General features: G+C 36.0%; 2 protein-coding genes, 1 long non-coding RNA gene and 1 pseudogene across 3 annotated transcripts; all 4 read right to left on the bottom strand.

Moving 5' to 3' along the window:
• Positions 1–1813: 1813 nt before the first annotated feature.
• Positions 1814–2614, bottom strand: LOC120132583. The gene is made up of 3 exons (XR_005517013.1): positions 2498–2614; positions 2329–2452; positions 1814–1979 (listed from the first exon to the last, which is right to left on the bottom strand). It is a non-coding gene; the product is annotated as an uncharacterized LOC120132583 (long non-coding RNA).
• A 179-nt stretch (positions 2615–2793) lies between these two features.
• Positions 2794–4624, bottom strand: LOC120132675 (ABC transporter B family member 27-like). Its single transcript, XM_039149386.1, has 7 exons — positions 4615–4624; positions 4442–4509; positions 4275–4349; positions 3994–4118; positions 3457–3719; positions 3241–3359; positions 2794–3162 (listed from the first exon to the last, which is right to left on the bottom strand). The coding sequence occupies exons 1-7, from the start codon at positions 4622–4624 to the stop codon at positions 2926–2928; spliced, it is 897 nt and encodes a 298-aa protein (XP_039005317.1). The 3' UTR covers positions 2794–2925.
• Positions 4625–8952: 4328 nt separating this feature from the next.
• Positions 8953–16501, bottom strand: LOC120132771 (annotated as a pseudogene).
• Positions 16502–18359: 1858 nt separating this feature from the next.
• LOC120132674 (protein ESSENTIAL FOR POTEXVIRUS ACCUMULATION 1-like) lies at positions 18360–24082 on the bottom strand. Its single transcript, XM_039149385.1, is given in 10 exon segments — positions 18360–18853; positions 18960–19878; positions 19881–20540; positions 20607–21084; positions 21154–21961; positions 22045–22182; positions 22314–22386; positions 22465–23277; positions 23503–23597; positions 23741–24082. Coding segments are annotated over 10 exon segments (4413 nt in total). The 5' UTR covers positions 23814–24082; the 3' UTR covers positions 18360–18497.
• Between the last annotated feature and the right edge of the window lie 1501 nt (positions 24083–25583).

The raw sequence follows: 25583 nt of genomic DNA, 5'->3' as shown, positions 1-25583 counted from the left end.
GATATGAGATGGGACGGTGAGAATCACTGGCGAAACGAAAGCGGGTGAGGAGATTTGTCGTGTAGTGCTTGCATGTGCCATGGTAAAGGGCAGGCAAAATGTACAATAGGGCACATGCAGCGGGTGCAAAGCTGCCTGGGGGAACAAATTTACGTAAATCCCCAGACGCAGTTCGGGGCGAGTGAGTGGAGATCAAAAACGGATCGTCTGGGATCACCTGCGGATAGGTCCAGAGAAAGATAGGGACCCACGGAAAGTCCATGTGATCACATGGTTTTCTTGAACCAAACGCCGCCCATGTGCGGTGTGCCTCCCCCATTCCCCTCTCTCCTATGATCAGTATCACTATCCTCACATTATCACCACGTGTCTATTTTCAATTGGAGCCACCCCTAGACCCCTTAAAAATCTATTCGAAATCTTTTCCTCTTTAATTTTTTATTCTTTTTGATGCTTATGACCCTTTAGTATTTTATGATTTAATTGTATTATACATCTTTAAACTATGACATTAATTCTAAATTAATCATTAACATTAAACTCTTGAACACTTTAATTTTATCATTAAATTATGACTCATATTAATTGATCCTCAAATTTTTGAATATTCTAAATCTACGCCTAAACTATACCCTCATTCTAAATTGATCTCTAAACTTTCGAACATTCTAATAATTCCCCCTAAATCATTCAAAAGCTTGAGGATGAAATCAGAACATATAAAATTTTGGGGACCATTATAGAATGAGGGTCATACCTGGGGATGAATTTAGAATATTCAAAAATTTGAAAACCAATTTAGAATAATTATTAAATTTTTATCGAACTATTTAAAAATGACCATTACATTTTTATCAAAATATTATAAAATAGTCATTGAATTTTTACACTTATTATAACATCGCATTGACTATTTTAAAATAGATTGATAAGTTCAATAATCATCTTATTAATTTTAGAAAATAGATGCTAAAAATAATCATTTAAACATAATTCAATGACCTTTGGTATACTTGACCCTTTGAATATAATATAGAACTCTATCCTCATTAAATTGTTTAGTGGAAAAGAATGGGGAAGGTGGGTGGGTGATGTTTCTGAACGCCAAACCAGTGGGTAGTTGGAGGGCATTGGGATTGGGGGTGTTGGGCATATGGGTCTGATCTCCATGTGATCATTTGCATATATTACGTCATAATTATTTTTCTTCAAATTATTTTTTAATTTTAATTTATATCTAAAATATTTTGAATATTTTAATTTTATTATTAAGTTGTGACCCTAATTTAATATTAATTTTAAATGTTTAAACATTACAATCCCATATTCAAACTATTAATATATATTAATCATGTCATCTATTACTAAAATTATTAAAAAATATTAATTATCACAAAAATATTGATATGTATTATATAGTAATATAATGTGACATGAAAAATATTAATAATACAAGTACATCTTAAAATCATTATTTAGAATAAAATTTTAAAAAATAATTTTTATTTATTTTTATTTTCTCAATTTATTTTTTATATTTTAAAATTGATTAATTATTTTATCTAAATCAAATGTTAATTATCGTTTATATTACAAAACAACATTACTTATATATCAGTGTTTACAATATAATTAATAATTTTTATAATGATTTATTAACATGAGAAGCGACTAATATATACCGACAACTTAGAGAGTGAAATTAGAATTTATTTTTTGATTTGCCCCTGATGCATTGTTATTTTATAGTTTTGGCCCTCATAGGTAACATATGTTAAAAGAATGGAACCAATAACAGATCGGAGATTAAGCTTTATTAATTTGTTAGTCCATGGTGAAGAGAAATGCATCAACTGTCTGGGAAATAACTCTAACATGGGAAAATGGAAGGGAAAAGGGGTGGCGACATTTACCTTTCCACCACCACTTGGTCCTACAAGGGCTAATTTTGAGCCACCCTTCAGTTTAAGTGTAATTCCCTGCAGTTTAAGTGTAATTCCCTGCAGTTCCAATCAGATTTACATTATCTAGTGAATGCATGCATTGACATTACTTGAATATAACGGTGCTGTTCATCTCCATCATGTTCGGAAAACCTCGCTCAACGATCTCACCGAAATCTCATTTCACTAAGTGTTGTATGTTCAACATGTGATCCCAATTCGTTCCGAAAAGGGAGGGTCCAACACCATTGAATCGATGCACATTATTGAGGCAAAACATGGATAAGTTTACTAGAGGAGAACATGTTCTGTTGAACTTCTGTTTTATTTGTTTTAAATGATGTGATATGCTTGAATTCATTTGTGTAGGCAGAGAAACCAATACCTCGAGTACCATATGACTTGGCCGAGAAGGATAAGCAAACCAGACATCATCCAATTCTACATCTCCATCTGGATTCCTGACATTCAGAGGGAATTAACATCATTATTTAAATGCAATATATGTTCTTGATTAACGATTTCTTGCCGTTATCTTTGTTTGGTTTCGTAACATAATGGAGTTTAAGTTCAATGAAATCTTTGACTAACCCCACTGGACACTTATCCCCTGATTTTGGCATGCTTGGGATACGATCAAAGAGCTGGAAACTCCTCCTACTTGACCCTGCAGCTTTCATGGCAGATACATGTGATACCGATAACGAGGAAACCGAGGATCCAACCGCAGCCACAGAGCACAGAGGTGTAATATATGAAAAAGAACTTATTGCAAAGAAACGGTTTAGATAATTTGTTCCGACCAAAGTTTCAGAATGAACATGAAACTTGTAAAAGTACGTACCTGTAAGACTATAAAGGATGAAAGATGTAAGGGACCCAACAGTCATGAATCCCATTATTGTCAAGTAGGCTCCATAACTCACCACTATGAAAATAGACAGTTTGGATGCAGCGTTCAGTCCTCCAAATTATAAGCCAACTACTTTCTGTTGTAGAAAAAGAATAACAAACGTGACATATCGTGTTCCGGCTGGCGGCCTCTGCTTAATTCTTGTACCGACGAACGTGAAGGTGTGTGTGCTTGAGAGATGAAAAGGACACTCACAGCTTGTTTGAGTCCGATATTTAGTCTTTCGTCAACTTTCTCAGAGTATTTGGACACTGCATAGTCTTCTTGGGCAAATGATCTAATTGTTCTAATAGCTCCAAAAGATTCCTAAACATCAAGACTTTTGTCACGGAGGACAGAATTCAATGCTTTTGATTTTCAATGCAGGTTGTGATTCTTACAAACCTCGGCAACCGAGGCAGCCACTGCTGCGGCAGCTTGTGTGGTGTGCGAAAGTTGTTTGAGATACCGTCCGAATCTATGCATGGCGACTGCAACAACTGGAACTACTGCCAAGGATAACACTGAACAGAAATAACAGCTATTGTTGGCCTGCGGCTGCTAAACTCTCAACATTAGTTAAAATTGATTTATGCCAGCAAAGGAAAGATGACAGAATACGTGTTAGTTTCCATGATGATGAAAACATGAAACCAATGCCGACAATGGTACTCGTTAGATTCCGAAGTGCTTCTGAAAGATTTGTTGTTGCTGCAGTTTTGATGATCTGTGCATCCTCAGAGAGCCTGTTGAGGAGTTCTCCTGTCGAAGTAGCATCGAAGAAGGCTATCTCCTGTTGCACAAATTTAGGATAAAACGACATCCAATAACTCGCAGATGGTGGAGACCGACGCTCAACTTGCGAGAACAGGGTTCTTGAAAATCTTATTTGTTATAAGGCTTCAGGACTCAATGATCCATGGATTCAATTATTCAGGTAGCAACAAGCTGCTGATATGATAGGCCTTACCTGATGGATAAGGTGACTGAACAGGTTTAGCCTTAGACGAGCTACAATCCTTTCACCAGCACAAGAAAACAACCATGCTTGCGCTGCTCTGCATATCGACCTGATAGGATCGATAAAAAATGAACCTATAGACTCGATTTTTGTTTAAAGTTTAAGATCAAATCAAGTAGAAGTGAATGGCATGTTACCCTATTACAACTATCAGTAGAATATAAGTAATGGTGTGTTTGATGGCATCCAAAGCTTCTGATTGCTGTTGTGGAGTCTTTGTTTTTGTTGACACAATGTCTATGACCAGTCCACCATATTTAGGCTGCAATACAAGAATTTTAGTCGAAACTCGAATCCCATATCGACTGGGTTTCCTCCTTTAATGGTGACTTCATGAACCGAGCAAAGCCTCACGCTGTGCTCACTAGTACGTAGGTGTACAAAATCTAGAACATATGAAAAGAAAGGAGCAGCATACAATCAAGAAACTCGATGCATATGCTACAAAAAGTACAGCGGTGTCAACGATAAGCTTCCCGGCATCTGGTTTTGCCTACAAAATGCAGAAACTAGTCCAATTCAATAGTGTGACGATCTGTATTTTTGGTCCTATGCAAAGGGATTGATGAAAAATAAAGTACCGACCAGAGAAAATAATCTGGACAATCCAACATTGGATGCCTGAAAATGTTCCAAGTAACAGAAATCAAAGCCTGCTTCACAAGTGAGGAAATAAGGACATAGAACAAATAAGTCGACCATCCATCACCTCAGCAGCACCGTCGTGCTCGAAATTGGGTACCGGGCAGTTCGATCACCAGTTATCATTTGCCTGCTTACTTACCTGCAAAAATGGAAGTGGATTGATCCCCTTAAACTATATATACATACATATGTAGTGCTTAAAATCCAAGAAAAACATGATACAAAACCAAACATCATATATATATATATGTATATAACTTCCTTGTACAAAAGGGACACTCTTTCACTTTCTGAACGAGAAATGGAGCTTGAGGTCCAATTCATGTTCTGTTTCTTCCCCATTTGAAAAAAAAAAAAAACAAAAAAATTGGATAAACAAATGCAAGAATGTTCAGTTGGAAATTGTTTTTGCAAGTTACCTGCTAGTCTGTCTATTTTAAGACTTCATGGGATTATTAACAAAGCACAGGAAATTGTTACTTTCGTACATTGTTGATTTTAGGGTAGAGTATTCGATCTAATCAATCAAAGGGGTGTAACAAGGAATTTATTATAGCGAATTAAAATATTTTTATTTTTCATAAATAACTTTTTTAAATTGAAGGTATTGATATTTTTTTAATTTTTAAATATATTTATTTAATATTAATTAATACTTAAAAATATAATTGGTGGGATCGAGGGAAGCCTTAGCCCCCATGAAATTCCGCCCGTCTTTGACTCTATAAGATATATAAATATATTTTTTATTTGTTTCACGGTTCAAGATAATTATAAGATAACATATGTTTAGAATTTTTTTATCGTCGACAACGCACACACATGTAGAAGCAACTTTTTAAACTCAATTTAAAAAAATATATAATTTCTATTTATTATTGATGTCACTCAATAATTTTATATATTATTCATTTATTATTTGTAAAATATTTATTAATAATTTATAACAACTTTTAATCTCATTTATAATAAAATTTAAAGTTTTCATCGTCACTCTATCAAATAGTTATTGATAAAAGGAAATGTATGCAATGAACTGTGCATGTTTAATGCTTGTTCTAGATGAAAAAAGTACGGTCAAATGGTTGCGAGCATGAATCAAACCGTCTTGGATAATTCGTTATTGCTATGGCTATTATTATTTCTCAAATATTTATGTTATATATATATATACTCAAATACAGGAGTATAAATGAATAAAATATTCGATAAAATATTCGTATAGTGTTTTTATATTTATTTATTAAGTTGAATAAATAAATATAAACAAAATTTTATACTCATTTAATAAATGAATTAAAAAAAATAAACACAACTGTATTCGTTTAAATTCAATTCATTTATATTTCTATTCAAACGTAGATAAATGATATAATATTCTAAATATCTTCTAAATATATGAAATTTATAATAATTTATAGTGATATAATAATTTATATAAGGTTTAAGGGGCAAAGGGATATTAAACTCAATTAATCACTTTTATCCTTATCGTATTTTCGCATTAATTTAGTCATCAAAATTATTAATTATATCATTCTATACCCTAAACCTAAGGTAAAATCCTAAATTATTAAACCCTAAGTTAAAGTTTAGGCTTTAGTATTTAGGATTTATAGGTTATGCGATTATAGTTTAGGGTTTAAGATTTATAATTTGAGATTTTAAGTTAGAGGTAAGACATAAAATGATGTAATTGGATAACTTTAAACGATAAATTGATGCAAAAATACGATAGGGGCGAAATTGATAAATTGAGTCTACTACAAAGAAAAAAATTACACTTTTACCCTTTATATAATCATATTTATGTATTGCATATAGATCACATATAAATTAAAAAACAATAATTTATTTTCACCAAACACATGATGGAATAGTTGAGAAATCCCACTTTCACGATAATTTACCCATTTCTTTGTTTAGTTTCCATTTTTCTCTTTGCAAGGGGGGGGGGGGAGAGAGAGAGCTTAAGCAAAACCCAAACAAAGATGAGGGTTGCAGGTTCGATTTCTGTACCGTTGTTATTTCTGATGGCAATGCTGCTGATCTTCAACTCCAAATGTTGCGGAGCCGCGGTCTTAGTGGAGAAGAACGAGACATCTTCCGGCTGCAGCGGCCAGATCGACGATGGCTACGGAAGCGGCTTCATCGGCGACGGCGTGGGGTTGGAGGTGTTGACGGATTCCTACGTCCACCGTGTGCTCCAAAGTGGCAACGGAAGATCGAAGACCGCGTTCACCAACAATCCTAAAGGCACTATGAGCTGCGGCGGCGGCCGCAGACCGTATGTTTCATGCTTGGGTGACAAGAAGCCTGCTAACACTGCAGTACATTCAATCGTGAGTGCAGGAAAAGGTAATATGACATAATTGGGCTTGTTGATTTAGATGTTACTCTTCCCAATGCTTTGTTTCTTGAATATGTTTGGATCTTGTTGCCTTGATTTCCCCTGTGAGCATTTCTTTTCCTTTGATTCTAATGTGATTGATGCAACCTTTTCTTATAACTGGTGATTAATCCGAAAGCAATTGAATGTCATTCAAGAAACTTTATAATTATAAGATTAGTTGCGATCTGAACCATTAGATAACACTATTAAGAAATAATTAGGATTATCCCTTCATTTCTAATCGAAAATTTTAAGCTAATAACTCACAAACTGAATCAGAATCATGATACTCGATTAAATTCAAAAGTTAATATTATAAAGAACTATCATAAAATTAACCCTTCTTATTTAATTTAGGATAAATTACACCGTTTCTCACTGAATTTTACTCTCTCTTCTATTTTCCTCACCCAACTTTCAATTTGATCAATTTGTTCACTGAACTTTATAGATTGAATCATTTTGTTCACTCTGTCATTAACTATTTAACGATGTTATGATGTGACACAAGCATCAAAATGACGTCATTTTGAAAAACTCAAATATACTCCAAAACGACGTCGTTTCGGTGAGTAAAATAGGAGATAGAGTAAAGTTTAGTGACTCACGGTGTAATTTACCCTTTTTCTTTCTCTTATTCATTTTCTCTCCGTCGGACACCACGTGATTTTCATTCCGGCCACCATTGAACGCCATAGATGGTGGTCGTTCGATCCCAAATTTCATGGGTCGGTTCGTCTCGACCACTTGAGTTTGAATCTGGTGGTTGTTTCACCAAAAATTGTCCCCAAAACCCGTTAATTTGGACTGAAACATTTCAATTTTCTCACTTTCAATCTCAAATTCATGGACTTCAAAGCAAGTTCAGACAAAAATGGAGGTCAGATTCAAACACAAGGTGTAGAGGCGAAGCGACCCATCCCATTTTAGGATCGAACGTCTACCATCTACGTCAGTTGACGGTGGTATGACCACCTTCTATTTTTATTTTATTATTTTATACTAAATAATAAAAAAATGCCACTTCATCAGCTATTAGAGAGAAAATGGTCGAGTGAGCAAAATGATTTGATTGTAAAATTCAGTGAGCAAATTGATCAAATTGAAAGTTGGATGAGAAAAATAGGAGAGAGAGTATAATTCAATGAGGAACTATATAATTTACCCTTTAATTTAACTTAAAAAATTCAACATTAAATTACATCTTAGATCCGAATTCTGCCGGGGGGTGGCATATATTTGTCCTTTGTTTATTTATTTCATTCTCCATTCTCATGAATTTTGGCATTTCTTGCTTTCCAGCTTAAAGTCTGCAGGATAATGAGAATGCTTTAATATTTAAAAAGTTATCATTACAATTATGTGCAAAAAGAGGCTGGCAAAAAGAAAATGATCTCATGGATATGATGTTTATAAATAATTTTGTATTAATTAACTATCCAATTAAAATAATTCCGATTAATTACAAAGAACAAACTTTCTTTGACAAAGGGACCTCTTGTTGAGCAAATCAATGAATACGAACATTTTTCTATTATCCCCAAAGCACATTCAGCTCTACTGTAATAATTATTTTGTAATAATTCGATAAATTTAATAATTATTTATAACTTCTATGACCATTTTATAAATTTTAAAAATTCAGTGGCCATAAACAATCATTTTATCATAGTTCAATGGTCTCCATTGTACTTAAACTTTTTTTATTGAATGGTTAACCTTTAGCACATCAAGACTCAAGAGGGCTTAATTTATTACGTTGAAATCAGAAGCCATTACATTTCTTTATGTCGTTTACCTCAACTATTTAATCCATTTACGCATGAACAAAGTGGAACAGGCAGAGACAATAATGAAGCCCACAGGGGTTCGGCTTTCTTTATCGATCTCACTTACCGGCATTGGATTCTGATGTACATTTCAGTGCCTCTTTGTTAATGTCTTCCTCGTTCCCAACGGCACAGTGAATATTAGCAATCGTCCGTAGGTGTTAATTTGCTTAAACTGATAGTGTACTTCTCTGAGGCATTTTATCGAACACTCAGCAGTATGCATTTCTTTTTCTTAATTTACATTACATACTAATATTTCCTTTCCTTTCAATAACGCTTGCAGGACTATTCAAATGGTTTCATGTATGACCGTGTAATGCTCCTATGAGCAAGAATATGCTCAAAACCTCGGCACGACAATGACAAATCAACCCTAAGCTACTGTGTTACTAAAAGGGGAAAAAAAAACAATAATGTAAAGAACAAAGAATCAAAGATCAATGCTCATTGCTGTCCCTGTCGGGGGCTTTGAGGGAGCACCCCGTCTCCGTTTAATATCTTTACACTTTCTTCGTCCACTGCAACCCTACTCCAACTTGAATTGCTCATGGAGAGTATCCTACTCCGATCGAAACCGTTTCCTCTAAAGCCGGTTATTTTTGATGACATCATAGGCATTACAAGAACCGCTGATGCATTGATGGAATCCTCCCCGAAGCCTAGTGATAGCGCACATGTTGTCTGCAAACAGATTTAACAATATCAACGTGCGCACCAGAAATTAGAGTGGAATAATGATTTTTCTAAATCATAATTCTCCATATCCGATTTGCAGAACCTTTTCCTTGGCAAGTATATCCGTGACCTTCATCACCACTCTTTGTGTAAATGATTTCATCTCTTTATTATCTGCATCTAGGGGTGTTTAAAATTCGGTTTTAACCGAATTAACCGACCGAATCGAACTAATTCGGTTAATTCGATCGGCCACCGAATTAGTTCGGTCGGGGAACGGTTAAGGTTTTTTTTGGATATTCACGGTTAATTCGATTCGAAATCGGTTAATTAACCGAATTAAAATTTTAAATTTTAAATATATTATATATTATATATAACATATGGGCTCGGCCCAAACCATTTAAAATCCAATTAATAATTTAAGATCCAATAACTTTTAAACCTAAATCAATATTAATTAATTAAAAAATTTATATAAAATTTTTATTTTATAATTATATATTATTTAAATTAATTGTAAACTATTTTTTTGAATTAAAAAATATTAAATATATTATATATAACATATGAACTCAGCCCAAACCATTTAAAACCCAATTAATAATTTAAGATTCAATAACTTTTAAACCTAAATCAATATTAATTAATTAAAAAATTTATATAAATTTTATTTTATAATTATATATTATTTAAATTAATTATAAACTGTTTTTTTTGAATTATAAAATATTTAATTTTATATAAATTAGAAAATTTTAAAAAAATTCGGTTAATTCGAAAATTAACCGAATTAACCAAAATTTATTCGGTTCGGTTAATATTTTCGAAAAAAAGTTCGGTTCGGTTAACGGTTAAAGAAAAAAAAAGTTCGGTTAATTCGAAAATGGTAGTTCGGTCGGTTCGGCCACCGAATTAACCGAATGAACACCCCTATCTGCATCTTCGGATGCTAAGATAAACCTACGAGGAATAATGAGAACAGCCGGTCAAGTATAGTTGGACAATTATGCAAGTACACGCAGGCACTTATAGTTTCGACGTGGGCAACATTTCATCAGCTCTCATTTATTACAACCCATGATGGACAGGAGTTATTAATACCAAGAAATCTGCCTTTTACATGTCTGTTTCAGTGCTGGAAGACAAATTAGAATTCAGATGCGAATTATCCTTTACTTCACCACCTAAGAAATATAGAAGTCATAATAAGCTCACACCTTCAAAATCTCCATACAGAGAATTACATAAAGTCCTCGATCTAAGTACCTCTAGGCTCATCGGGTGCCAGTAAAGAAATGCCTATAAACACAGATATCATTCCTAGTATGAACATAGTTGTTCTCAGTCCATCGAACACCTGTTTTCATCAAAAAAGGAAACACCATTTGAGCTCATCTGATTCCATTATCCAGAAGGTAGGGGATAGAGTACAGTTGAAGAATACTGGCTTGTTCAGACTAACTGCATGATTAGCCTTACAGCTTTGGTATATGTAAAATTGAAAAGGTCATCAATTTTCACTTTAGTTCTTTTTATCGAATGATAAGTACTTATTGAAAGCAAATATAACATAAGGCTGTTCGATAAACAATAGCTGCAAAAAGAAAATGCAGTAAAAATAAATAAATATTCCAGCAAAATGATGTTGCTGCCCAAAGATATATATTACACTAAAAACTAATTCATGCAGGCAGGGAAAATACGTGATTTGAACTAAGAATATGACATAATATACATTTTTTTTGTGTGCGAGTGATTGAGAGAGAAAACCTGGTATTCCTGGAACTATATAAATTCTGTACAAATGGAGAAGAAAGTCCAAGCAATTTGAAACATGGGAACGATAAGGATTGCATCAAAGAGAGACAAACCTTCATTTAGCCCTGCCATCTGCAGTAAGAAAGTTTAGTATAAGTCTTCTGAATTCACTCTCTTCAAGACAGTAGCATAAATATAAATTATGCCATGATTCTTACCCAAAATCCAGCTGTACTCAGAAATAAAAGTATCACGGAGTATGTGAACCAGCTGTGCAACTGATACCCAGTGGACATTGTCAACCTTAGAAGGTTAGATCTAGATAATATGAAATTCATTATTAGATTTAATCACAATGCAGATTTTACTTGAAAGATAAATGGCGTCTAAAACAACCAGCTTACAGAGATTTTGCAAATAACACTGAGCATGATCCTACAGCTCCTGAAACCACAGCATATGAAAAAGGAAGCAGCATGTTCCAATACGGTCTAAGCTCTTGCACTGAGAAAACAAGAAGCATTTCCCCTCTCCTGAATGTTTGCATACTAAGGCATGTCAATCAGTTAAAATATGTCTAGAATGGAAACATCAGCGTTATTAAAACAGCTGACTCCCAAATCTCACCTGTAGATATAGTGATGAAATGCAACAACTAAGATCAAAATCAGACAGTAAATAAGGAATGTTATATTGCTGTATTTCTCTGCCAACTGTCCCGGTGTATAAACTGAAAAGGAAACAGAAACCGCCCATGCATTTTGTTTTAGAACAGTGAAACCAAAGCTCAGTCTTCATGCCTGTATGTGGACAAGTCTCTCTCTCTCTCAATGCTTATAACTGAATTATTATATATATATATATATATATATATATAGAGAGAGAGAGAGAGAGAGAGAGGAGGGAGGGAGAGAGAGGGAGAGAGAGAAAGACCCAACACATTTATATCCATGTATTGTTGTATGTCTTCCTTTTCCCCTTCTCATCAACTGGCTGATGGTCGGGAGGAAGGGATGCAACCAGGATGCAAAAGCTAATGCAATCATGTCTAAAAATCAAGTGAGATCAGATACCAGGAGACTGATGGTTGCCGAAGGCGACAAGGAAAAAATTTCCAAGAACTATAAATGCAGTAGCTGCTAGTACCCTGGAAGTAATGGCAATGTCAATGAGACAAGAGTTAGAGGAAAAAAAACATTCCATGAAATAAAATCTACTCATTTCTAGTTATCAAACTTTAACTCTTGCTTCAGGCTAAAACATACTTAACGGTATCCATTTTGTTTAGCACGAAATATGCAAACGCAATGTTGGATACAAACTGAACAGATCCCAAGGCAGCAAGAAGTGACTGCAGAGGAAGAAATAAGAAAAATGTGAGAAAGAAAATGAAATAAGCAGAGTTACAACAACACAAAGCCTTGTATAATGGTAATAACAAGAAAAAAAAATCGAACTGGTGGCTCATTCATCTAACCATAGACTAAATCCACTTTTGATAACGCAAGATTTTGTTCATTAATTGCTCCTAATTGTTTCATTTCCTTCACGAGTCCATTCACCTATTGGATTCTAGAATTTTCCTCAAAGGATAGACATGTGCTGTCTTATAGCCATTAGATTCCATATACCAAATTCTCCCCCCCCCCCCCACAAACCACACAAACAAATGACCATGTTATTTTGCAATGTGTCAAACTAACAATTGTTCACAATAATAATAATAATAATAATAATAATAATAATAATAAAAGACTGCATTTCTCATAGATCAACAACTATAAAACCAAACGAGGTACTTCAATCATCAGATGGTAGATTACATATTGCAGAAACTGAGTTGCAAAAGAAAAACACACATCTGACTTTGCTTTTAATACTACGAATTAGAAACAACAAAAAGAAACAGAAGACTCAGAGGCTCGGGTGCATAGTGAAGGGTGTCCCTTGCCTTGCCCTCCCCTCGCACAATGCTCAGTGAAGGAGGGATAAAATACTGAGGCTGTAGGAATTTATTTGATATCAACAAATAGTGAAGGGATGCAGACCTAGTATCGTCAAGGTTCTGTGATTGATGGACTTAGATGCAGAAGAATTACCTGGTGAAGACAACAATAAAATCATAATCAAATGTGTGTCCGGCAAACAATGCATAAGGTGAGAGTTCCGGTTGGGAAAAACTGTCACTGTGATCATTTTCAACATTCCAGAGAGTTTTCATTACAAAGGTCTTTGGTTATTTTTCGATAAATATGGCGAGGTGGTGGATTCTTTCATCCCCAATAAAAGAAGCAAGGGAGGAAGTAGGTTTGATTTTGTTCGTTTCACCAGACTGAAGGACGCGAGGAAGGCTATCAACTGTGTTGATAGATCTTGGATTCAAGGCAACAAAATTAGAGTATTCATGGCGAGATATCTTCCTCGTGATGTTTTCTGGAGGAAGAAGTTCTCTGGTCCTTATTCAGTCGAGGGAAACAATGTAAGGAAGGATGTTAGTCACATGGTGGCTCCCATTGTTGGTTCTGTTGACGACAGTAAATTCTCAACTCTCAAAGACAGCTTGTTAGGATGCTGCAGAATTTTTATTAAGTGGGTAGAGTCGTCTTCTTTTGAAGAGGCAGTCGTATCCCCGTTATCCAAGGTGAGGGAGCTCGTTGGTGCCTTTCCAGTTAAGTTTCTTGAAAACTGGAAGAGGGTTTTAAAGAAGCTGGAAGTTCCATTCACTCTTCGGAGGTGCAGTCGGCCGTGAGGTGTTCTGAGAATGAAGAAAAAATTTTCTGCTGTTTGGGGACTAGTGCTAGAGGCAGCATCCTGTCGGGTGAGGGTGTGGAGGACAGGAACATAGGAGAGGCTTTGATGATGGGTCCGAGGAGCGACGTTGGGGGTCAGAGGATGGTTCTTTCCCAAATGGAGGGAGTGGGGGAACACAAGACATTGTTGGTGCTGCGGAGAGAGAAGCAGTGGATGTCTTTAAGGACACTTGTTTGCCTGCACGTGGTTTTGTGAAGAGTAAGGATTTTTTAATTAATTCTCCCATACAGGATGGTCTCTTAGAGTCAAAGGAATTGGAAGATGTGAGCCTAAAGGATAAAGTGGATCTGTTGGTTCACGTGGAGAGGGATAATGAAGTTGCCTTTAGGAAAAACAGTGAGTCTGCATGTGCTTTTGTAGGCTCAAAGGATTATTTTAATGATTTCCCCATGTTGGATGGTCGGGTTGAGATAAGGGAGGTGGAGGAAGGGATTCACGAGGGTTGTTCTTACAACTACGCTTTCGTAAATCCAAAGGGTATCGCAAGGCAGTACATGAGACCTAAGGTGGGTTCTGGCAACAAATTTAGATCTAAACAATTTTTTCAAGGGAATTTTACAGCTCCTAAAAGAAAGTATAGGGGTTCCCGAAGCAAGAGCCATCAGAGTAAGGTGCATTGGGAGGAAGAGGTGTCTGTTTTTGATGGCAGATTCTCTTATGAATCTGATTTTCCAGCATTGGGGCAGTCTCAACAGAAGGATACGTTCAATTCCTTGCCTTTTGGGAAAGATTTGGGTTGTGAGTCTAATGGCGCAGTAGTGTATCTATTGTCGGAAGACGATGGCGGGGGAAGGAGTAGAAGGTTCAGGTGATCTACGCCATGCTTTTTGTCTGGAGCTGGAAGTTCGGATGGTCTTTAACCAACAAGACGTGGTGATGTGGTGGAAAGGCGGCTATATGCGTGTTTTTTTTGTTTTCTTATCATGTGAAAGCTCCGTGGCCTTTGAGTTAGAAGTTGGCTTTTATGGTTTTAGTCAGCTGTCACCCTTGGCTTTTTTCTGGTTGTTTTGTTTGATTGAGTGTCTATCGGGCCTCATTTAGGTTTTTTGTTTGGCCAGTCTTTTTTAGGCTGTTGTTGTTGCTTTGTTAGATTAGGCTGGTTCTGGTAGGATTGTTGGTGGCTGTTTTTGGTGTTTTGTTCATATTGGGGGTGGCTCCCTGGTTGTATCGTGTTCTTTCTATGGTTAATAAAATCTTAAGGCACTCTTTTCCTCCATCTGCTGATTAAGGAGCTTCTCTATAAGCTCCTTTAATCATGAAGGAGGTTTTTAACGAGGCGTGCAATTCCTATCAAAAAAAAATAATAAGTAAAAAAATAATGATCGTCCAACTTTCTAAAGCTACTTACCAATAACAAATGGCTAAGGATAAAACTTTGTATCAAGCCCACAACATTTAAGGCAAAGAATTTAACTTAGCTTCTTAACCTTAGAGCTTCCTTATGGAAGAAAATTAATATGTAATTTTGTCTAAATGGAGCCTATTATGATCAGAAGGCTTGGAATACTAACCTGAGCGGCATAACCAAAGGAAATGAAGTTTAGACAATTTCCAAGAATGAAAATTAGAATACCTGCAAATAAAGAATTACATTTAACATTAGTTCACTCCACATATAGAATAAATAAACACCCAATTATTGTGGAATATCTTTCTCTCTGTGAATTGAAGTAGACCCAATTAGACAAGAAAAATAGCATTAAAATTGAAAATCAAAGCCGTAACACTATAATAGGAATGGACAAATTACTAAATAATGAGGTATGGAAACGAAAGGACATTTATTCCCAAATTTGATGATGTTTCACCATTTGCCTGGAAAAACGGGCAGAAACATATTCACTTTGGATTTAAGACCGACTAATCCACCATATCAACTGGATTCAGATATGATCTAAAAAATGAAAGCAAGAGTTTTGACAATGTTCCGACGGAACTATCAGTAACACCAAAAGTCTGAGTAAACGTGTTTTCATGTATGTTTTCTAGCGTTGTTGAACGCTAATGCAGCAACATAATCATGCCTAGAAGTACATGGATGATTTTATGACTTGGCAAGAACGCTAAATATTATCTAAAAAGTAATTGATCAACATGAGTCTGGGAAACTGAAAAGAAACAAAAATCTAGCAAATTCCATACCTCATTATGACCTAATTTAAGAAGGTTAGTCCCAAAGTTTTTGGCAATACTTCCAAAGAGGTTGATGAATGCTCCAATGACCCAATCTCCCATGGTTTAGAAACTTGAATCCCCCTCAAGAAAAGCTGAAGAAGAAATCAACAGCCAGTCAAGAACTTCAGCAGAGCTACAGTTACTACTGACAAAAAATGCAGCAACATTCGTTCAAGTCATACGAAAAGGAAGAAATGAAAGGAAAAAAAAAACATACACCAGCATCTGCGTAGATAAAGAGAAATGAAGCGGAGGGTCAAGTCTATGAACACAAGATCTGATACGATCCGATCTAATCCAAGTCCAAACGATTCTCGAATCTACAAACGGATTCAATGCTGGTCGCCAATCTTGTTGTTGTTGATAAAACGTAACACCAACAAACTTTACCTGACGGAGAATGTGAACCAGATTTTACTTACGAGCAATTTGCGATTTGCAGTTGTTTGTTTGGAGGCGCAGTTATAAAATAATTATTAAATTTTATTGATGCTGTTATAAAATAGTCTATATATATTATAAATAAAATAATTTTGAAAAATTTAAATATTATTTTATAATAGTTCAATAAATTTAATAATTACTTTATAATTTCTTAAAATTTAATGATTATTTTATAATTTTTAAAATTTTAATAACAAAAAATCAATTAAATATAATTTAATAATCAATTTATATATTTTAACTAAAAATATAAACTTTTTCTTAAGGTAAAAACAAGTGTAGAATTTTTTGTGCGTGTGTTGAAAATATTATTTATATGTTTAAACAACTCTTAATTAATTTTTTTATATAGAAAATAGGTCTCACCAAAAATCCCTTCTAAGACTTATATGGAAAAATAGTGTCCTAAGACATTGTATTACCAGAAGAAGAATCATTGATACAACAGATGTAATATTCTCAGACAAACCGAGTCAAAATACAAGATATTTCCAAAACGAAGAGCCCAAAATACAAGATAACCAAAGTATGTGCCACATATTACAAACTCTAAGAACAAAACATACTTTATAATGTAAATTAGCATCCAAAATCCTACGAGTTTTCTAAGGATGATAACCTAAAGTGGACAAGTCCTCATCCGGTCGAGACATCTTGTTGACTACAAGCGTTGAGTCCGATTTAAAAATTACATGTATTCACTTATACTCACTTGCCTAAAGAAGTGATGCATACAAAGCATAAATCTCCAAAAGCTCAGCTTCAACACATCCCGGTGATGATGCAGCCATGCCGCTAAATACCTGGTCAACAGAACTTTAGGCGATAATCCTCACAGCCGTTATACGTCCAATAGGCTCAAAAGCACTATCAAGATTAATCTTCACATAACCTGGATGGGAAGTTACTACTTCATAGGATCAATACACGAAACTACTCCTAGAGAAGATATCAAAGTCCTCGCTCTCTCCGACGACTGCTCCCTGATCAATAGATAATCGTGTTGAAGTGAGACAACATTGATGGTCAATATCCATGAGACTGAATCATGTTATCTTAATTAATTCTTAATTGTTTAAATTTAAAAAAAAATATTAAATATATATTGAATAAAATATATGCAACTTTTGTATAACTATGTATATTAAATTTATTTTATTAATTAATTTTCTAATTCAATTTAATCAAACCTTTGACTATTTAAAAGATTTAACACTTGGTATAGACAGATCAACTAATAATTGGTATATTAATAAGGTAAAAAGCTGAGAGAAAAAAGACGGCCAAAGAACTGTCATTGGTATAAAATAAAACGATATGAACAAAAAACCAAGAAAAAGAAGAACGTGAAAAAACTGGACGAAGAGGGTAATAAACCATTTTTTATGACATTTTCATCATATTTATCCTAAGGGTAAAGTATAGTAATGACCACTAAACTTTTTTAAAACTTTCATTTAGATCCCCTAACTTTTAAAACTTATAATACAATCCCTCAATATTTAATCCATTTGTAATATGATCTCCAACATAACTGTTGAAATACCATATTGTAAACGGACTAAATATTGAGAGATATTGCAAGTTTTAAAAGTTAGGGCACCTAAGTGAAAATTTTAGAAAAATTCAATGACCATTACTATATTTTACCCTTTTTTTAATTGTCAAATAACAGTTTCATTAAAATATTAATGAAAGTAACGATAGAGAGATTAAAATAAAATAGATTAATAATATAAAGTACCAACCACACTTGATTATAAAACTATACCAAAATTGATCAGACCGAAAAATCAATCAATCAACTATGAGTCTGTACAGAAATGAAAATTATCTAAAGACAGCAAAACGAAATTTTTTTTACGGGAAATGTACAACACGATACGGTACGCGCAGATGAGAACAATTAATCATCAGGGCGTTGGATCTCACCCATCAAAATGCGGTTGCTTGAAACCTTGAAACCCAGCAAGGCAGGATCAATCTGTTTTCCCCTCTTCCCCTTTTTCTTGCCAGCTCGAGGAGCTTGTGAAGCGGAATCAGATGACGGCTCAAAAGCAGAGCCGTACGGTGCTGCCTCGGTTCCTTGAAGATGAACCGGCTTCTTAAGAATATCTATGAATGATGACGCCTCGGACGCTGCCGCATCGTTATAAGATGAGGTCCTTCTCATACCTGCATTGTTCTTGCCCGATGCCTGAGTTTCTGTGCTCCTCTTCGCACCTGCGCCTGCATTCATTGCCATGCCTTCCTGTCTCCCTTCTGCACAACATTAAACGAAACAAATGATTCTGTAATCAATACAAGTATAGACATGTATTTACTTTGCAGTTCTTTTCTATATATAATAAAAAATAAGACATCGTACCAGATGCTGCAAGGCTTTTCTGCTTCATAAGCACTGCATTTTGTTCCGAGTAAACATTTTGGGATGATGGAACCTGAGAAGCTTTATCACTAAAAGAACCATGCTGGATATGGGTTCTACCTTGTAGATCACCACAGATCAAAGATGCCTCTGCTTGCTCCCAGTCCTCTGACCCTGACACAGAACCACTCCTAGAAATCTTTCCTTTCAATCCACTTCTCTTCTCCTTACCCTTCAATTCAATTAATTCTTTGTCCATGGCAGATTTTTCCATCAACCCTGCACCTGGATAACTACTAGAAAACATATCTCCAGAGACCGATTTGAATGACTGTTCTGCAAATGAGACGGAATTTTGAGGGCCTTCTGAAAATGAGCTGTTCACATGAACTTCCTGATCAGTGAAATGATCAAAAGGTAAATTCGAAGATGAGGTAGAATATTGATAATCTAGTTCCGATGACTGTGTGGAATGGACACCAAATTTTTGGTGAAGGTCCATTAAAGCTTTCTTAGATTTTTCATGAATCCCTCCAGCTGATGTCCAAGTCCTTGAATCAACTTCAGACCCCCTTCTTTGCAGATCTGCTTCAAGACTTAATTGTTGCATTTGTTTTTCCACCCAACTATTTTCTAGTTCCTCATTTTGCCTAGATTGGTAGCTATCTGTTAAATCTGGATGAGAAGTATACACATCACCCGAAAATTGTCGGCCAAGAGAATGGATACCAGAAGAAAATGATCCCAGTCGGTCGTTAGAGTGCATATAGAGATGGTCAGATAGATCTGGAGAATTTAAATTGTCAATAGCCCCTTGCTGCTGTTGCTCAAGCAAAGCATGATTCCTTTTAAGATTGTTAAACTGCTCTTCTGAAGAGTAAAACCTCTTCTGGTGAATATCTGAACCATTCAATCCCACCGGTTGAGCCTGGGCATGAATGCTAGGATTCCTGACAACCTGACCGACTTCATCAACAGACCAAGAACCAGCATGTTGTCTACCCCCTCCATACCTAATTGTTGGTTCAGAGCCCTAGATAATTGCTCTACTTGAAACTGCTCACGTTGAAGATGAAGCTGATGCTCTTGGACTGCTCTCTGGTTAATATTGGCTTGGATAATCTGCTCCAGTGATGAATCCAATTGCCTCGAAGCATGAGAATTTTGCTGCAACTCACTCAGAAGATTCCTTTTTAACTGAACCTGATCAAGCAGGTTGTCCCTAGCAGCATCAAATATGTGCTGGCCATAACCAGGATCAGAAACCTGATGTTGCAGCAATTGATTGAGTAGCAACTCCTGAGCTTGAGAAGGCTGCTGTTGTAGATGTTGTTGTTGCAGTTGCTGCAACAACTTAATTTGATGGTTACGAAGCTGCTGCTGCCGCCGCTGAAGTTCAAGCTGATGCTGCCGTCGCTGAAGTTCAAGCTGCTGCTGCTGCTGTCGCTGAAGTTCAAGCTGCTGCTGCTGCTGTCGCTGAAGTTCAAGCTGCTGCTGCCGCTGTCGCTGAAGTTCAAGCTGCTGCTGCCGCTGTCGCTGAAGTTCAAGCTGCTGCTGTCGTTGAAGTTCCAACTGCTGCTGCTGCCGCTGATGTTCCAACTGCTGCTGCCGCTGATGTTCCAACTGCTGCTGCCGCTGATGTTCCAACTGCCGCTGCTGTTCAAATTGAAGTTCCAAAAGATGTTCCATATGTGGAGCTGAAAGATGTATTGATTGCTGGTGATCGAGATTCTTGCTTTGCGTCAGATCAAAACTATGAACTTGCTCAGCACCAAATCCAGCTGAATGTGAAAAGGAATGAAACAAATGATTTTCCTCATGATGTGATTCACTGGGCAACTTTTGTGACATTAGGTGCTGTAAGTCTAAACCATTGCATTCTTGTTCCCTGCGAGATAAGGGACTGCCTACACGGATGTTAGGATTATACACAGCATTTCTTCTATAAGCATCAGGCCAAGCATCAGGAAGTAACGCATCACCACGATGAGAAGGTAAATTGGTTTTTGAAAATTCATTTGCAATGGGCAGATGGCTTGAAGGATTGCCAAAAGGATCTTGAATTTCAACAGAAACTTTCAAAGGCTCAGCCCCAGCATTTCCAGGCCTTCTCTCAAGATAATTTCTGCATTACACAAGAAAACAGGCATTATAGTCAAACACAATGACTAATAAAATCAACAGTAGGTCCAACCCGTTAAACTTACCATCTGCATGAGCAGCAGCAAATTTATGGAGCTTTTCATCTTCATAATACTGGTGCTCAGAATGATAATTTTGAGAAAGCCCTTTTGACTGAAAATTAGCATCAGGAGTCTCAAAAGCAGACAAAAACTGCTGCTGCTTATGTCCAATGGCAGATCCCTTCAGTTCTGTAGCAGGATTAGAAGCAGAAAATATGGTCTCTTCCGAGATCCCTTCAAAACAATCAGGTATCTGCAATCTTGCAACTGCACTGCCACTGGAGGCTGAACCAGAATTCATCCTTAGGTGAGGCATCACTTCACCAAGTTCTTGGAAAGGCAATTCATCAGGAGCATTTTCCAATCGAATAGGTAAGTCTGTACCAAAATAGCCTTGCTCAAACCATGAAATTATGTCAATCCCCATATATGGTCCCTGAATTACCCCTTGAGGATCAAGATAGAATAAACTCAATTCTTCGGGAGGGCCAGTACTTTCAAGTGAATGTGCTTCCTTATTGCCCTCAAAATTTATCTGGTCACAATCGAGAGTAGGCTGCAGTGACTGAAAACCAAATAGAGAGCTTGAGCCTTCAGAAACCTCGCTTCCCACTCCAAATTGCATAGATGATACATTTTCCTCCACACTATAGTCCTTTTCTATTTTCATATCAGCTACAGGTCGATTATCAAAAGATTTCAATCCATCCATGTATCTTGCAGAACCATCGATATCCTCATTTGACCCGAAAGCATTGGTTACATCAATACCAGATGGTGTCATATATTTTTGTCCACCTTCCTTTGAACTATTTATTTCTGTAATGACAAGCAAAACAAAACATAAGTGCCATCCTTACTGGATTGCTGATAGCAAACAACTAAAACTGAAAGTTTCCTACCTTTCTTCATAGTCATCTGTGAATCTGACAAATTAAATGTCTCAGCATGATTCCCTTGATAATTATTGTTTACGGAAGCCTTCTCACCAGATTCAACACTGTCCTCCCTGTTAACCAAGAAACATTGTTTTTCTTCACCTGAAATCACATCAATAAGACCTGGATTAGGATGGGAACATAATTAGCTTCTCCAAGGTATCTAATCATTTACTAGGTAAGTTTGGAACAAAAATGCAACACTAGCAGCAATGCTTTCATTTGATCCCTACTTGTGTCCCTAAATGAATCGCAAATCACATCACTGCTTGTGGTGTTTCCTTTCCATATATCTCCAATGGCAGCCTGTAAGAATCAGGCAACAATATATAAGGATAAAAATGGGTAGAATTTTCTTCTATAAATCAAATTATAAGATCATACCTCTTCCTCTGCGACAGGAGTAACAAAAGCCAGAGGCTCAACAATATGATTTTGGGTTATCGTTGATGAATGATCCATCTCATCGGGCAGGGTGTCAAAATTTGGAGCAGTCTTTTGCTTGCGGTAAATGTCAAGGAGTTTTCCTCTTGGGTAGCAATATGCATTAAAAGTCTTGTTTTTATCCCCTGGAAGAGCTCCAGTAACAGAAACAGGTTGCGGCTTCCCTCGTCCTGCTGTAAAACCCACATGTGATCTCTCCACTCGTCCCCTCTCCAAACCGAATCCTGGAGCACTGCGGTAAGAAGCAGACCTACCAGCATGACCTTCCAAACGATGACGTGGCCTCCATTTATCACGAGAATCATTCTCACGCTCAGAAGCTAGGCGCCCCCCACTAGCAAAAGATAGTTTCTCGGAAGGGGCATCTTCCTTCTTCGCATCTGTCCTCTTTTCGTTTCGAGAATCCTTTTCTTTGTCTTCAAGACCCCATCTTGAAGACCACTTGTTCTCTCTTCGAGATTCAAGCCCTGAACCACGACTACTAACATCTTGCCATCGCTCAGAAGAAACATTCCTATTTTCAGAAGCATCCATACTTGAAGAGATATCAGGGCGCCAGTCTTCTTTTCTGCTATCCCTTCGGCCAAGTAAGCTAGTTTCTCTCTCCTCTTCACGCCAGTGGCGACTGTTTTCAAGTTCAGGTGCAGCCCTCCTCCATTCTTTCTTGTCCTGAGAACCATCTAAACGCCAACTATCTTTCAGATTGGGATCACCAGAGGCTCCATGGGGCAACAAATTCGGTGATTTTATATCCTGTTCAGAGTAAACAAATTATACCACAGAAACAAGACAAAATCAAGATGAAAAAATAGTCACAAGATACAAATCAAATATATATTTCTGATCAGAGCATTAAACAATGAAAAATACAATTCCACTATATGATAGAAAATAAAACTAGCAAATCAAACAGTCATATTCCAATTTCCAATCAGTGCCCTAAAAAGAATTTGATAAAGGGAAATAAAAGCTCCATACCGCAGACACTCCAGCAGGTAACATCTTAGGATCAACCACTTTAGAGTAAAGCCATTGAGGGGACAAAGGTATGCCGCTCTCCGAAGTTGGTTGATCTATTGGTCGCACAAAAAATACAATAGAACCTCAGACAAACCAGCATATTAAATTGAAACCGGAAACCAAATACGATCGAAATCCAAAGAGTATTAAAAATGAGAGAACCAGAAAATTTTTAAAGTAAACGTAATAATAATACCTTTGGGGGAGTGGTCAGAGTCGATTTTGGAAGATAGGAGATCATCCGGCAGATCGAATTTTCCCTCATCCATCGGGGAAAACGAAAGCTGATAGAATCCGGAAGACGGAGATCGGAGCGGGCGAAACGGCCTAAGGTCGCGAGAAACGGCGACGAAGAGGCAGAAAGAGAGGGATCAGATGGCTCGACAGGGAGAGAAATATATAGGCTTCGAAAAGATAATGATTATGCAATTGCAGAGAGCAAGAGAGAGGGATGGCTAGGGTTTCTATAAATGAAGGATTGGGTCTGATCTTGATAACGAACAATTTCTCGATTTTGTTTTACTTTGAAGGGAGAGACCATAAGGCTTAAACGACAGAACATGACTAAATATAAGTATTTCACTTGAATCTCATTGACATTTCACTTGAAATTAAGGGCATTTTGGGAACATAAAATGAGATAATCATTTACAATTAATTGATTATATTAGATTGGATGTAGTTAGAAACATAATATTTGTTTTATTTATTTGGAGTCCACTAAAGGCTATTTTTTTCTTAATATATTTTTAAGGTTAAATAAAATAAAATTTATTTTTTATTATCTATGAGAATAATATTTTTACATCAATTAAAACTCTCGTTTGTATCAACAATCAATTGGTCTAGTGAGATGAGGTATTAGGTCCCTTAAACAAGGTTAGGGGTTCAAATCATGGTGTTTACGAATGGAGCAAATTGGGTTGGGAGGGTCGACTTTACCTCTGCAGTACCTGAATTAGATTAGTCGGTCAATAGATCGGATACTAGTGATTAATTAAAAAAAATCTCATTTGCAACATCTTTTTAATTTTTGAAAATATATATTATCTACTAGACTCGAACCATTATTTATAGAATTTTAATATGAGATCTGGAAAATTAATTCTTAATTCATTTATTTTTTAGATTTCTTTTGGATATTTATTTTTATACGAGACTTGAACCCTTATTTATAACAAATGTTAAATCTGTAAAAACAAATGCTCTTATTTGATTCCATTTACTATTATATGGATTAAATAATTCATTCAATAAGGGACGAATATGAACCAATCTATAAATAAAGGACTAATCTGATACATTTAATAATAGATGAACTAAATTGATTATGAGGGAAGATGTGACACGTCATTTGAAGTTTATCGTTGAGCAGTAGTTAGATTTGATAAACGATCTGACCATTGGTTTAAATATAATTAAATGTAAATTTAAAATCTGATTCAACTACCTAAACTAATCGATTTTATTCGTAACAATAAATTCTATTTTCAATTTTAATGCTACATTTCAAGTATTATACGATCAATTTCATGACCCAAACTGTACTTATTTGATAATGCTCAGTAGATCAATTTCATATATTTAACTCTGATTAACTCACTGCGAAGATTTAACCCCAAAATGTGCGTTAAATAAGCCTAACAAAACTTCCAAGAAAAAATTACAGGGAATGTACGACACGACACAGTACAAGTAGACGAGAAAAATTAGTCGTCGAGACGTTGGATCTCACCCATCAAAATTTGGTTGCTCGTAAACTTGAAACCGAGCAGGACGGGATCGATCTGTCTCCCCTTCTTCCCCTTTTTCTTACCACTCCGTGGAGATTGTGATGCAGCATCAGATGTTGGCTCAAAAGCTGCTGCGTCGGTTCCCTGAAGATGAGCCGGCTTCTTAAGAATCTCGATGAATGATGATGCCTCGGACACTTCAGAGTCATTGAAAGATGAGGTACTTCTCATAACTGCATCTTTCTTGTCTGCTGCCTCGGTTTCTATGCTCCTCTTTGCCTGAGTTGAAAGGGTTGTAGAATTTTT

Source organism: Hibiscus syriacus, unplaced genomic scaffold, assembly GCF_006381635.1.
Source record: "Hibiscus syriacus cultivar Baekdansim isolate YM2019G1 unplaced genomic scaffold, ASM638163v2 tig00110569_pilon, whole genome shotgun sequence".
NCBI lineage: Eukaryota > Viridiplantae > Streptophyta > Magnoliopsida > Malvales > Malvaceae > Hibiscus > Hibiscus syriacus.
This window is presented reverse-complemented; position numbering and strand designations above follow the sequence as displayed.

Excerpts from the sequence above, each read along its gene's own strand:
- LOC120132675 (XM_039149386.1), bottom strand. Across the intron at positions 3,720-3,993 it reads CTACTGATAGTTGTAATAGG|ATTTTCAAGAACCCTGTTCT; the intron begins GTAACATGCCAT and ends ATAACAAATAAG. Across the intron at positions 3,360-3,456 it reads ATCATCATGGAAACTAACAC|TGTTATCCTTGGCAGTAGTT; the intron begins GTATTCTGTCAT and ends ATTTCTGTTCAG.